Genomic DNA, 15,000 nt, shown 5'->3' with positions numbered 1-15,000 from the left:
AATTGATGCTATGATAAAATCTAAAAATAATAAATATGAATATAATAAATAAATCGGACATTATCAATTTAGCATATAAATATATAGTATGGAACCTTAATAAAACCACAATATAATATATGCAACGACAACCGAATCTCATATTCAATATCCTTCAGCATAAAGTGAACATTAAATACTATGATTGATTGAGAACTATTCTCATTATTAGTGCTATCATAATAAATCTTATCAAACACTAAAAATATGCCGTTTTACATTTAGCCTCTGAGTAACAATAGTAAGCACTCAGCATAGAGGATGCTATAATACTTAGTCTAGTGTATACCATTGTCTAGAATCATGTGTAGCCACATTTCATCGCTTTAACAGACTTATTTTGTAGTACCATGATAAAAACACCCTCCGCATGGAATGTAAAGTTCAAAACTAAGACAAGGTGTTTAATCAAACCACTATAAACCAGGAAATTCAAACTTGTAGGACCATGAAATAAATACTCTCCGCATAGAATGCTAAGCTCGAGGCAAAGAAAAAGTATATATTTCACACTACCATGAACCAACAATAGAGGCCGTGAGATCCAACCCTTACTCTTTATATATGTAAAAACACTTAGAAAAAAAATCTGAACCCATAGTCCTCGATCGATCAAGGATGTACCTCGATCGATCCTCGACAAATTCTCGATCGATCGAGAAAAATTCCACGAAGCTCGATTGATGCTCGACAGATCTTCGATCAATTGAGAAAACTTCTGTTAGCTTGATCGATGCTCAACAAATGCTCGATCAATCGAGCATCACGAATTTCAAATTTTCCAGAATTTTTCTAAGATAGTTTTTTAACGTTTTCATGAACAAAACAACCATCATATGAACATAATGGACAGAAATTGATATCAAAATTGAAATTCATTGATGCTATAGCCTTAAAATTCAGTTTAACATACTTAAACTAAAAATTAAACAACATCATAACATTAATATCAGTTTTTATCAAACAATAATTTCAACAACCATGCAGAAAACTAATTTCTAACAACATAAAACTATTGTCAATAATTCGAAAACTTAAAACATGTTAAACAGATACGTAATGAAGACCGCTCTGATACCATTTGATGGAAATATGTATGTACGCAGTGGAAAAATAACGGATCTACTTCATTCATAAATGTTAACATGTACTATATAAGTTTCAGAATTTAAGAACAAGAGAGTGTACCTTGGAGCAGTGAATTTCAAAACCGAAGATTAGAAACACTTTGGAACACTTTCAATCTTCACTCCAATTCCACTAACGCCCAAGATGTGTGGTCTCTCAATCAGTTTTCAAAGAGAGAATGTCAAAGTGTCTAACACTTACATACACACTTCACAATGACGTTCTTGCAATTCTCTACAAAAAATTAGGTATGTTTCTCCCTTTGTATCTAACTGATTATCTAATTGGACTAACCTTTTGGGCCTTTCCAATTGGGCTTAAGTGTGTGGCTTGGAGTGGGACCAAAAAGGGACCAATAAGACACTAACTCCAATGGGCCTTGGGTTTTTCTGTCAACATTTGACAAGTCCAAAGTTACCATTAACTATATTTAATACCACTATATAAATATAGTTGCACTCTAGGCCTTATCTATAAATGATATCCCAAGACTTTATTGTACATGCAACCCCTTCATAAAATATTCGCAGTAATACAAATTCATGAATGTAGACTGCCACTTTGTAAATTACTACATCTTATCCTTGAGTACCTAGTTTAATCATTTAAATTATTCATTATATATTTATGAAATCCAATTTCATAAATATATACTCTAGCAACAACTTACTAAAGTAGTTAGGCCTAACATTCTGAATAACAAACTCATTAAATTTATCTCAAGGGAATATCTTGTATCTCCGTTAAGAGACTATGAATTCTATCTTTAGAATATATGTTCCATCAACACTAAATGTGATTGCCCAACATACTGAGGTTTTGATCGTTTCTTTAGACCTCACTCCGGATATATCAAAGCAACTTACACCTCATGATCATGTCTATTATTCTCTCAGGATTAGAGTTCATGTTAATAGAAGTCGTGAGTTTATTATTCATTTGACAGTCATTAGGAGAATAATAAATCTCACACCGGTCCAGTTCAATATGTTTTAACTCTTAAAATATATCAACTAGAAATCTCAATTTCTATAATCAAGACAAATCATCTTAATTGATATGTTATAGTCTTCGTAGATGAAATACCCAATTTCATCACCGATTACGAACTACAATTTTGAGTTTACAAAGAACTTGTGATTTATATCTTCTGTGACTCTTCACATAAATCACATACTATGCATCTCATGAACTATATGATAATGTCTCAATATTCACGTTACCATTATTTTAGATAATAATAAAACAACTTTATTAATCACAACATTAAGTCATACATAATAAAATACATAGTATCATATAATAGGATTTAAGGGAATTAATCCTAACAATCCTCATATATGGTTCTTCTTCAATATAAGTTCTCTTCAATTGGGGTGATCACACTGCATATAACTCATGGAAAGAATTTTGTTTGGCATATTGAGCATCCATATTTTGATGAGAATCAACAAGCATTCAAGGATCCATTGCATGTTCCTGTTGGGCCTATTACAATAGCAAGATCCAAGAAGATCAAAGAAGCACTTAATGGGCTGATTCAAGAGATTTGGGCTGATTCTAACGCAGGACATTCCAAGCTTGGCCCAAAGGAAGCTGAAAACGTAATAAATTTAATTTAAGCTATTTAGGGCTGATCTGGCTTAATTGCGAGTGATTTATGGCTTGAATTAGTGGTTGATTGACTTTCCAGCTCTATATCAGTTAAGGCAGATTTTTTCCTATTTTGGATCTGTTAATTTCAAACCAAATCAACTTTTATTTAGGGTTTTATTATTTAGTACGTTTTTTAGGTATTTTTGTTGTTTTTAGGTGCATATAATGCTTTTTAGGTCAAATTTGATTCCTGATATGGTAAAGTATCAATTAGGAGTTATTTTAGAATATATTTTCTTGTCTGTCAAGTTTTATGGAGCCTGATGAGAATCGACAAGCATTCAAGGATCCATTGCATGTTCCAGTTGGGCCTATTGCATGTTCCAATTGGGCCTATTACAAGAGCAAGATCCAAGAAGATCAAAGAAGCACTTAATGAGCTGATTCAAGAGATTTGGGTTGATTCTAACGCAGGACATTCCAAGCTTGACCCAAAGGAAGATGAAAGCGTAATAAATTTAATTCAAGCTATTTAGGGCTGATCTGGCTTAATTGGGAGTGATTTATGGCGTGAATTAATGGCTGATTGACTTTCCAGCTCTATATCAGTTAAGACAGATTTTTTCCTATTTTGGATCTGCTAATTTCAGACCAAATCAATTTTTATTTAGGGTTTTATTATTTAGTACGTTTTTTTAGGTATTTTCCTTGTTTTTAGGTGCATTTAATGCTTTTTAGGTCACACTTGATTCCTAGTATGGTAAGGTATCAATTAGGAATTATTTTAGAATATATTTTCTTGTCTGTCAAGTTTTATGGAGCCCTTAAATAGGCTCTGAAGTTTGTAAACGTTTTCATAATATTATTGAATAGAAATCAAAAAAGGTGAGTCTTTGCTCTCTTTTGGTTCTTCAAGAACTGTGAACTTATCAGGAATTCTTCCTTGTGGCGTTCAAACTTTATACCTTTGGTTCGTGATTCTTTATAATCATTGGGTCAAGGTCAACTTATACATTTGATTCGCGTTTCGATTATAAACGTTGGGTCAGGGTTTCTATCATAAATCTGAATTTTAGCTTTCCTGGGTAAATATTCCAATATTTTTGTTAGGTATCAAAGCATGTCGATTGAGGTTCGCATCATTTGGTATCAGAGCACAGGTTCTAAAATCAGTTTTCTATCCCTTTATCTTTTGTTTCCTGTTATCATCCTATCCTGTTTCTTTTGTGTTCTTCATTCATCGTTCTTATTTTTTTGTTTTTGTTGAAGTGCACTAGGTTAAAATCGTGCACCTAGTTCCCAAAAAAAAAAAAAAACGTGAAAAAAAAGACATCTGAAAGGAAATAGCAAAAAAAAAAAAAAAAATTTGTTTGTAGTTTCAGTTCTCTCAGATCAAAATATTGTTTTCTTTTGTCTTCTTCCTTTAATTTGGTATTTTTGTCATATTTTCTTGCCATTGGTATCTGTTTTAACACTACAAGTTGAATTTCTTGATCAAGTTTATTAGTTCATTGCAGAACTGAAAAGGCGAAGCTACGAGTGGAAAAAGGCAAGAGAGTGTGAGACTAATATCGGGAAAAAGCCAATTTAAGAGTGAAACACGAGTGGGAGTGACATAATTTGAGTGCAAACACGTGAGGGAGTGTTGTGAGGAATTATTTCTAACAATTCTCTGTTGTTTCAAAAGTATGTCTTTCAGGTGTGAAACATCAAATAGGGAAGGAGGGGAGGAGTCGTCCATCATTTTACAGGCTATGCAAGAACAATTTGAACGCATGAACGTGGTGTTTAATGAGATTCGGGATCGGATGGATAGGCAAGACACTGTTATTGCTACTTTGCGTGAGGAGCGTCCCCAAAGAGGCCCTAATGCTAGAAGGCAAGAAAGGCGTTCTCGCATGAATGATTCTGATGACTTCCACGAGGATGAGTTTGAAGATGAAGAAGATCAATCTTCATTGAACAATGAGGGCAGGTTTGTGACAAGGAGAGAAAGGCGTGGTAGAGGTTTTCGAAGAGATCCAAGATGGCAAGATGGGACTGACAGGAACCTAGGAAACATAAAAATGAAGATACCAACATTCCAAGGGAAAAATGATCCAGAAGCATACTTGGAGTGGGAGAAGAAGGTGGAGTTAATCTTTGAGTGCCACAACTGTTAGGATTAGTGCCCTTAAATCCTATTGTATGATGCTATGTATGATATTATGTATGACATTATGTATGACATGATGTATGACTTAATATTGTGATTGATAAAGTTATTTTATTATTATCTAAAATAATGGTAACATGAATATGGGACATTATCATATAGTCCACGAGATGCATTGTATGTGATTTATGTGAAAAGTCACAGAAGATGTAAATCACGAGTTCTTTGTAAACTCAGAATTTATAGTTCGTAGTCAATGATGAAATTGGGCATTTCATCTGCGAAGACTATAACGTGTCAACTAAGATGATTTGTCTTGATCATGGAAGTGGAAACTTCTAGTTGATATGTTGATATGTTTTAAGAGTTAAAATATATTGAACAGGACTGCTGTGAGATTTATTATTTTCCTAACAGCTGTCAAATGAATAATAAATCTCACGACTTCTATTTGCATGAACTCTTAATCCTGAGAGAATAATGGACCTGATCATGAAGTGTAGGTTGCTTTGATATATCAAGAGTGAGATCTGAAGTGATGGTCAAAACCTCAGTATGTTGGGCAGCCACATTTAGTGTTGATGGAACATATATTCTCAAGATGGAATTCATGGTCTCTTGATGGAGATATAAAATATTCCCTTGATATAAGTTTAATGGTTCAGTTATTCAGAGAGTTAGACCTAACCACTTTAGTAAGAAATTACTAAAGTATATATTTATGAAATTGGATTTCATAAATATATAATGAATAACTTTAAAGAATTAAACCGGGTACTCAAGGATAAGATGTAATAATTTACAAAGTGGCAGTCTACATTTATGACTTTGTGTTACTACGAATATTTTATGAAGGGGTTACGTGTATAATAAAGTCTTGGGATATAATTTATTAATAAGGCCTAGAGTGCAATTATATTTATATAGTGGTATTAAATATAATTAATGGTAACTTTGGACTTATCAAGAGTTGACGGAAAAGCCCAAGGCCCATTGGAGCTAGTGTCTTATTGGTCCCTTTTGGTCCCACTCCAAGCCACACACTAAAGCCCAATTGGAAAGGCCCAATAGGCCAGCTCAATTAGATAATTAGTTAGTTATAAAGGGAGAAACATACAGAATTTTTAAAGAGAAGAGATTAGGAAAGAAAAAGAAATGGTGTGTGAGAGAGTGTGAGACACATTTTCATTCTCCCTTTGAAAAACTGATTGAGAGACCACACATCTTGGGCGTAAAGTGGAATTGGAGTGAAGATTAAAAGTGTTCCCAAGTGCTTCTAATCTTTGTTTTGAATTTTTCCACACCAAGGTACGCTATCTTGTTCTTAAATTCTGAAATTTACATAGTGCACGTTATCAATCATGAATGAAATAGATCCTAGTTTGTCGCTTCCGCTGTGGGTTTTGCATGAGATGCAAAACCAGATTTTTTTCCTTCAACAACTACTCCGAGGAAAAAAAGGTAAAACTCGCTGTCATTGAGTTTACTGACTATGCTATTATATGGTGTGATCAACTTGTGATGAACAGAAGGAGAAACCATGAGAGACCTATTGAGAGTTGGGAGGAAATGAAGGCAATCATGAGGAGGCGGTTTGTTCCTAGTCAATACTATAGGGACTTGTATCAGATATTACAGAGTCTTACTCAAGGCTATAGGAGCGTGGATGACTACCACAAGGAGATGGAGATTGCCATGATTCGGGCAAATGTAGAGGAGGATAGAGAAGCTACCATGGCAAGGTTTTTGAATGGGCTGAATCGTGACATTGCCAACGTGGTGGAGTTGCAGCACTACGTGGAGTTGGAGAACATGGTGCACATGGCAATAAAGGTGGAACGACAGCTTAAAAGGAAAGGAACTCGGTCATTTCAAAATCTGGGCTCCTCTACTTCATGGAGGTCAAATGGGAGGAAAGACGAAGGGGCTGTTTTCAAGTCCAAAGCCGAACCACAAAAAAGGAGAGATGAAGCTCCCAGTATCAACAAAGGTAAAAATGAATCCCAGACTCGTAATCGTGATATTAAGTGTTTTCGTTGTTTGGGAGTAGGTCATATTGCTTCACAATGCCCAAATAAGAGGACCATGATCGCACGTATTGATGGAGAGGTGGAAACTGAAAGCGAGGAAGATGATGACCAGATTCCATCACTTGAGGATGCTTGTGATGAGGAAGTGGAGTATCCAGTGGAGGGCGAGTCACTTGTGGCTAGGCGTGCTTTAAGTGCCCAAGTCACTTGGGACAACAAAGGGAGGACATTTTTCACACTAGATGCCACGTCAACAACAAGGTATGTAGTATGATTATAGATGGGGGGAGCTGTACTAATGTGGCTAGCACTACTTTAGTCGAAAAATTGAATTTACCTACCTTGAAACACCTTAGACCATATAAGTTGCAGTGGTTGAATGATTGTGGAGAAGTTAAGGTAAATAAGCAAATACTGGTTTCTTTTTCAATTGGGAGGTACAAGGATGAAGTACTTTGTGATGTTGTTCCAATGCAAGCGGGTCACATTTTATTGTGCAGGCCATGGCAGTTTGACAGGAGAGTCAATCATGATGGGTTCAAGAATAGGTATTCTTTTGTTAAAGATAATAAAACCATTACTCTTGTACCGTTGATTCCAAGACAAGTGTATGAAGATCAAGTGAAACTGAAAAGAGAAAATGACTTGAAAAAATGTGAGATTGAGAATGCAAAAAAAGATGATGAGAAAGAGAGTGAAAGAATAAAAGAGTGTGAACAGAAAAAAGAGAGTGAAAACATAAAAAAAAAAAGTGAAAAGACAGTTGAGGGTGGAAAAAATGAGAGAAAAACAAAAAAACAAGGAAAATACCTAAAAAAACGTACTAAATAATAAAACCCTAAATAAAAGTTGATTTGGTCTGAAATTAGCAGATCCAAAATAGGAAAAAATCTGTCTTAACTAATATAGAGTTGGAAAGTCAATCAGCCATTAAATCACTCGCAATTAAGCCAGATCAGCCCTAAATAGCATGAATTAAATTTATTACGTTTTCAGCTTCCTTTGGGCCAAGCTTGGAATGTCTTGCGTTAGAATCAGCTCAAATCTCTTGAATCAGCCCATTAAGTGCTTCTTTGATCTTTTTGGATCTTGCTCTTGTAATAGGCCTAACTGGAACATGCAATGGTTCCTTGAATGCTTGTTGATTCTCATCACCAAGCTTGACCCAAAAGAAGATGAAAGCGTAATAAATTTAATTCAAGCTATTTAGGGCTGATCTGGCTTAATTGGGAGTGATTTATGGCGTGAATTAATGGCTGATTGACTTTTCAGCTCTATATCAGTTAAGACAGATTTTTTCTTATTTTGGATCTGCTAATTTCAGACCAAATCAACTTTTATTTAGGGTTTTATTATTTAGTACGTTTTTTTAGGTATTTTCCTTGTTTTTAGGTGCATTTAATGCTTTTTAGGTCAAACTTGATTCCTGGTATGGTAAGGTATCAATTAGAAATTATTTTAGAATATATTTTCTTGTTTGTCAAGTTTTATGGAGCCCTTAAATAGGCTCTGAAGTTTGTAAACGTTTTTCATAATATTATTGAATAGAAATCAGAAAAGGTGAGGCTTTGCTCTCTTTTGGTTCTTCAAGAACTGTGAACTTATCAGGAATTCTTCCTTGTGGCGTTCAAACTTTATACCTTTGGTTCGTAATTCTTTATAATCATTGGGTCAAGGTCAACTTATACCTTTGGTTCGCGTTTCGATTATAAACGTTGGGTCAGGGTTTCTATCATAAATCTGAATTTTAGCTTTCCTGGGTAAATATTCCAATATTTTTGTTGGGTCTCAAAGCGTGTCGATTGAGGTTCGCATCAGAGCCCTTAAATAGGCTCTGAAGTTTGTAAACGTTTTTCATAGTATTATTGAATAAAAATCAGAAAAGGTGAGACTTTGCTCTCTTTTGGTTCTTCAAGAACTGTGAACTTATCAAGGATTCTTCCTTGTGGCATTCAAACTTTATACCTTTGGTTCATGATTCTTTATAATCATTGGGTCAAGGTCAACTTATACCTTTGGTTCGCGTTTCGATTATAAATGTTGGGTCATGGTTTCTATCATAAATATGAATTTTAGCTTTCTTGGGTAAATATTCCAATATTTTTGTTGGATCTCAAAACGTGTCGATTGAGGTTCGCATCATATTTTTTTTCCACCACTTTTGTAATTCATATGCACTAAAACTTTCACTTCGTTACTATCTTTATTATACACTCCATTGCAATGTGATATGCACTTGTCTTGGGGCAATTGAGGATTCAACGGTATACGTTATATGTCCTCAGCCTAATGGGGCAAAAAGTAAAAACCATATCTATCAACACATCCTTCCACCTTCTTGTGTGGCTATTATAAATTATAATAAGGATTTCTAACTTGGCCTCTTTTTAATTTATCTTTCTTGTGGATACAACTTTGTATGTGGAATGTACTTAGCCTTAAACACATAGTTCACAAGGGAATCAATATTCTACAATAATCTTCACCCTTGTTTTGCTAGAAGTATCATGTTGAAGGCTTAGAGAATTTTGCATTTCAATTTGCCTTCCATTTTTGGTCCACATAGTTCTTATTTAACCCAATGAATTTCGTGCCCTTTTCTATTTGTCCTCTCCAAAATTTACTCCTCAAGTTGTTTATCCAATATACCATTCATTATGCTCTTTTTATTTTTTATTTTTTTTTTAAAATTGATAATTGGGAGGGGGAATTTAAATTTTAGACATCTGTATTGAAAACACTAAAAATTGCCAAATATTAATTGAGTTACAAGGCCCTTTAACATCATGCTTCTTGGGATTCTGCCCTTAAAGTGTGGTAGGTATATCAACTAAGAGTTTTCACTTGGTGAACAAATTTATGTCTAGATATATTTAATGCATGTTCAACCATGAATTTGATCAGGTATTAAATAACTACCTTGGCCAATATATAATTGAATCAATTAACTACAATGGGTAGTTAAATCAACTGCATCTAAATTTGCAATTTCACAATTAATGAAAAAACACATTTCAATGGTAGAGAAATATTTGGCCAATCTTCTACTATGAGCTCTAGCTTGATAGCGAATTAGTGAGTGAGGTTGCCAATTCAATATTGTGTAATTCACGAATAAGAGAATAAAATTTTTTCGCCATTTTCTGGAAGCAATCATAACTAATAACATGTGATAATCTTGTAAAAAACCAAAAGGCAAGAAAATTCTATTTGCACTAATGGCACTTTACGTATCAACTTCATGTATTGAGAATTAAAAAGAGAGTTGGGTACATTAAAATACAGTTTCTAGCTAGTTAATGTTAGTCAAATCTCCTTCCAAGACAGAAGGAATTTCATTGCTAGTAGATCTTCAACCTTCAGCTACTAAATTCATATTTTCAAAAGCCATGGCAGTTCTCTCAGCATTCTTCAAGAGGACCGCATATATTTTGTCCCTCACCCTCCCATAAGCTTCTAATTCAGAATCATCCACTGAGGGATTTGGAGATTTTACCTCTTTGTTAACCACCACATCTAACCAGTCACTCACCTTCTTAATCTGATACATCATCTCACCTACCTCACTATCTGATTCTATGGAAATGGTTTTGCTATTTATTTCATCTAAAAAAGTCTCAACAAAAGCCAAGAACCATTTTCTAAATTCATCATGCAGGGAGTTTGTCAGGTGAACAGTTGCATCCAGAGCACTTCCCTTAACCCAACTTCTTGTACCGTCTTTCTCAGCTGCCAATCCAATATGGATTTCACCGTTATTTCTCTGCTTTCTAACTCTACGCATGCCATTCAGTTCACTGTCACTAGGAAGACTCGATTTTCTCACTAAGTTGGTAGCCTTAGGGGCACTAGGGGCAGACAACAAGGTAAGGTCAGATGCCAAAGCCGTTTCAATCCAGATCGTTGCATTTTTCTTTCTGTCCATGGCAAGTTTCAGAGATTCTCTGATGGAACCATGGAAGTTTGGATCATGGTCTTTTCCTCTCAGTGGACTAATGTTTGTCAATGACCGAACAATTGATTGAGTATTCATCAAGTCATCTTGAAGGCTTAAGAACTTATCAACCGATGGCTTCTTAGCATCCCTCTCAGCAGCCTGAAACTCTGAGTATGTACTGGAAAGACAAACAGAAGTTAGTGACTCTTGTAGAAAGATATCAACATGGCCATTGAAGCATATGACAAGTTAAAAAATGAAATAGACCAATAATTGGATGTTTGCAGCACTGCTTGCAAAAATCAGAAAGAGTCAATAAGTGTTATAAGTTCAAGTATTGATGGCAGAAATAAGGGAAAAAGAAAAACATTTTGACATCAGTTGAGAAAAGTCGTGGAATATGAATGGGGATGCACAGTATAGATATACTTTCATTACAAAAGTTTTACTGATATCATCTGTGACTGAGTTATCCGTAATAAAAAGGAAAATGGAGTTCAATTTCAAGCAGGTATGCATATTTGTTCTAGAAACCAAGTTAATGGCAAGGATGTTATAGAGCCAGTTAGAAGCTGCCTACAAGCACAGCCATCTAAGGTTCTCTAGCTATCAGAATAAATCAACAACCACAATTCCATTCAATTAGAGCTATATTTCTTCTTTCACAACTTCAACCTACATTTCTAGTTTTTCATCCTTGCAGCACTTGTAACATGATTGATATAGCTTGGCCACCCCTCACAGGTCTTTGGCTTCGTTTCACATGGAAAACTACCTAAATTAATTCATTTTTGTTAAATTATAGCACTATATATATACACACACACACACACCTTGTATCTAGTATATCTCTCATCCTAACACACATCCAACATGATTTGTATTGCTTGGTCACTCCTCCAGGTGGTCTTTGGCTTTATTGCAAATGACAAATCACCTTAACTGATCGACTCCCTCTCCCTCTCCATCTTATCCCTTTCAAACGTAAAGTTCTTTTGGTGAGGGGGAGTCACTTACATTCTGCAGGTGGATATTCTTTTTTTCAACTCAATATTTTCAACACATCTGGGGTGTATACACCAGTCCTTGAATCCAAGTGCCACCTGTGCCACCTCTCCCCTTTAAAAGGTTGAGGTCTTACTTAGGGAGTACTAAGAAGAGAGAAAGGAAACTCTACAGGCCTACTCAATATTTTGTTTTGTTTTTTTATTATAGGCTTGGACTGTATCCTATCATATGCCCTTGAAAGTATGCACTACGCCAATTTCAGGGCAGCATCTCTCCAAGCTTGCACATTAACTCAGTACCACTCATGAGAAAAATATAAAGAAGAGCTGACCCAAAGCTAAACACATGACCTCAAACATAGAAAATTTAAAGCCTAATTGAACTTTGAACAGCAGACCATGGAGTGGATAAAATAAATTAAGCACGATGAGTTAGAAGTTGAAATTTTGTTACTAAAGAGCATATATTTATGTAGATAATAGCCTGAGTTCATCCTTGTATGCATGAAACTCCCACCAAAAAGTGTAATGCATCCTGCTTATAGTTGTTTAGATCACTGCATGATAGGAATACTGGAATTTATAATATTCCTTTCATTAAAGTTTATAATTCATTGATCACAGTTCCCATTCCATGTTAAAATCTAGATGACACCATTACACAAACAATGGCATATAAAGTCCTCAAGGAATTTATGAACTCAGTTCATTCGATTTATCTTTAGAACTTTGCATAAGTGGACATTTGTGCACCTCAGACATTTGAGCAACCTTTCAGCAGCAGAAGCCTCTTGCAATGCCTCCACAGCAGCAAGAAGAGCCACATCTCTGTGCCTTAACACCTCCTGCAGCATTAAAAAGAGAATTACATGACCACTAATTTCTTTCTCTCTCTCTTTTACATATAAAGGTCAGAATAGATTTCATAAAGACAAATTTAAGTGAAACACTGTACCTTGCCTAGATCCACTAAGGCTGGGGGGAGGGAATTCCATGAAATTTTAGTTTCCGTCATTTTTTCATCATCAGCCCAACTGAACATCCCAGGAGGATCTAAGGGCTGCTCATGACATTTCACTGACATAGGGATCCTACACTTGTCAGAACTTTTGACTGACTTTAGATCTATACTAATATCTTTTCTTTTTGATTTAGTGTTAGAATTGTCATCAGAGCTATCATACCCAACAGACCAAGTTGGAGAAACCTGTTCAAAAAAGTATGAGAAGGCATATAAATATAATTAGATAACAATTATGCAACTTCAAAATTTAATGACACAATCCAATAAAAATTACAGCCACACTCATACAAAGCAAAGCCAAAAGTTATGTTTATATTTATTTGTATCACTGATTCAACACTGAAGAATGCAATCAATGAGGGAGGTCAGGCTTGGTACAAACTGTCAAGACTTAAAAAGAAGGGAGGTGTATATTGTTGTTGAATCTAAATGAGAAACGTGTGCATTTTTGAGTAACTTAGCTTAAGTCAAGATTCATAATTTACATATGTCGTATAAATAAACTTAACTAATCATTCTGTCAATTTCTTAAGCCAGATAGGCCCAAAAATAAAATAGCTGAACCTTTTTTTTAATAAATTTCAAACCAACGTTTCTCTACCTATTCATCTAAGCCCAAATTTTACTTGACGAATTGTTGATAAAAGATATAAGAATACGAAAGGCACAACAAGACACTCACAGAAGCACTTCGCCTACGAGCACTTGGTTTTATCCCACGCTTGGCAAATGGGGAGTCTGAAATTTCTACTCCATTCCAGCTTCTTCTCTTTACTGGTATCGCAGACGAGCCAGATGATATTGTACTCTCAGAATCACTCTCTTTTTCAACAAAAGCTGATCTATTTTTTCGAGTTGCCTTCATTTCATCACAATTTTCACTTTCAATACTAGTAGTTCTAGACCTCCGGAATATTCTAACTGCTTCCTCATCTCGCCTAACTTTCGAAGTACTCAAAGAACGATATGGCTTCTTCTGCCCATCATTATCCTTTTCTTCTGAAGACACAAAATCAGACACCCCACGAACATTTGCCAAATTATTTATGACAACAAGATTTTTGGGACTTCCAACACAGGGTTGCCTACACTGGATAGGATTTACCCCATTAAGCACGGGAACTGGATATGCCATCTCCAACTTTTCAACATATATTAACTGCCCAAGTCGCAATTTATTACAAAGAACCAGGTCATCCTGCTCGTGAGGCAAAGACACATACATAGCATGTGAAGAATCTGAAACCTTCAAATAGAACCCCTGGTTTGGCCAAAGATCACCCTCTGCCATTGCAGGAATTATGCTTCTAATTTGTAACAAAACAGGTTTCCGATCCACATCATCAACCCCCATTTCCCCAAGAAGCTTGATAAGTACCCCAGGACTCAAATTTGCCATCCTTTGAAACATACCAAACATGAGAAAAGAATTAAAATTTTCTCTAAGCCAATATATATGGTGGTTGAAAAAAAAAAAGAAAAAAGAAAAAAGAAAAAAAAAAAGACAGGCTGTGTTTGAATCATTTCAACGAACCCATTGGTTGCAGTTGGTGATGAAAATCTAGAAATTGGTTTTCTTTTGAATCATTTCAAAGAAACCATTGGAAAAATCCGATTGAAAACGCGACCATGTGAAATGGGTCATACAGAATTGGTTCCAACTGGTGCTGAATATCTAGAAAAGTGTTGGTGTAAACCTGTGAAACAGCGTGGATCAGAAAGAAGGGTTGTTGAGGAAATCGCTAAACGTGTGGTTCCTAATAGGATTGATTGAATAAGATTTCGACACCTCCGATTTGTTCCCTGTAATAACGGTTGTGGTGTGTGTTATAAGGAAGCTTTGTCAGTCAAAGGTTTTTGATAGAAACCCTACAAAATCGCCATGGAAAGTGGGGGATATGGAAGAGTTTGTTAAAAAACCGTTAGGATTGGAGCTGGCAGCGTGTTGAATAGAAATGGGCCAGGTTTGGATTGGCTTAGATTGGGCTGGAGATGACAATGTACTTGAGATGGAGCAATTTCCCTCAAATTGGATAAGGGCCAATAGGCCCAATGCCCAATAGGCCGAAGTACCATTATAGTTT

General features: G+C 35.4%; 1 protein-coding gene across 2 annotated transcripts; it reads right to left on the bottom strand.

The window, feature by feature from the left end:
* Positions 1 to 10,167: 10,167 nt before the first annotated feature.
* LOC142642555 (uncharacterized) lies at positions 10,168 to 14,797 on the bottom strand. Of its 2 annotated transcripts, XM_075816933.1 has the most exons (5): positions 14,451 to 14,797; positions 13,599 to 14,316; positions 12,848 to 13,099; positions 12,646 to 12,737; positions 10,168 to 11,063 (listed from the first exon to the last, which is right to left on the bottom strand). In XM_075816933.1, exons 2-5 carry the CDS (start codon positions 14,313 to 14,315, stop codon positions 10,301 to 10,303), a joined length of 1,824 nt encoding a protein of 607 aa, XP_075673048.1. In that variant the 5' UTR covers position 14,316; positions 14,451 to 14,797; the 3' UTR covers positions 10,168 to 10,300. The 2 variants fall into 2 exon arrangements, with proteins under 2 accessions (XP_075673048.1, XP_075673047.1); XM_075816932.1 differs by having other exon boundaries at positions 13,599 to 14,797.
* Positions 14,798 to 15,000: the final 203 nt, after the last annotated feature.

This window comes from Castanea sativa, chromosome 7, assembly GCF_040712315.1.
Source record: "Castanea sativa cultivar Marrone di Chiusa Pesio chromosome 7, ASM4071231v1".
Lineage (NCBI taxonomy): Eukaryota > Viridiplantae > Streptophyta > Magnoliopsida > Fagales > Fagaceae > Castanea > Castanea sativa.
Note: the sequence above shows the minus strand (reverse complement) of the source record. Positions and strands in the feature narration are given on the sequence as shown.

Bases quoted from the DNA above. Each gene is read 5' to 3' on its own strand.
- LOC142642555 (XM_075816932.1), bottom strand. From the start codon at position 14,336: ATGTTTGGTATGTTTCAAAGGATGGCAAATTTGAGTCCTGGGGTACTT. The intron at 13,100-13,598 runs GTGAGTGTCTTG...TTTTTTGAACAG, and splicing joins CTCGTAGGCGAAGTGCTTCT to GTTTCTCCAACTTGGTCTGT. The intron at 12,738-12,847 runs GTACAGTGTTTC...TTAATGCTGCAG, and splicing joins CCTTAGTGGATCTAGGCAAG to GAGGTGTTAAGGCACAGAGA.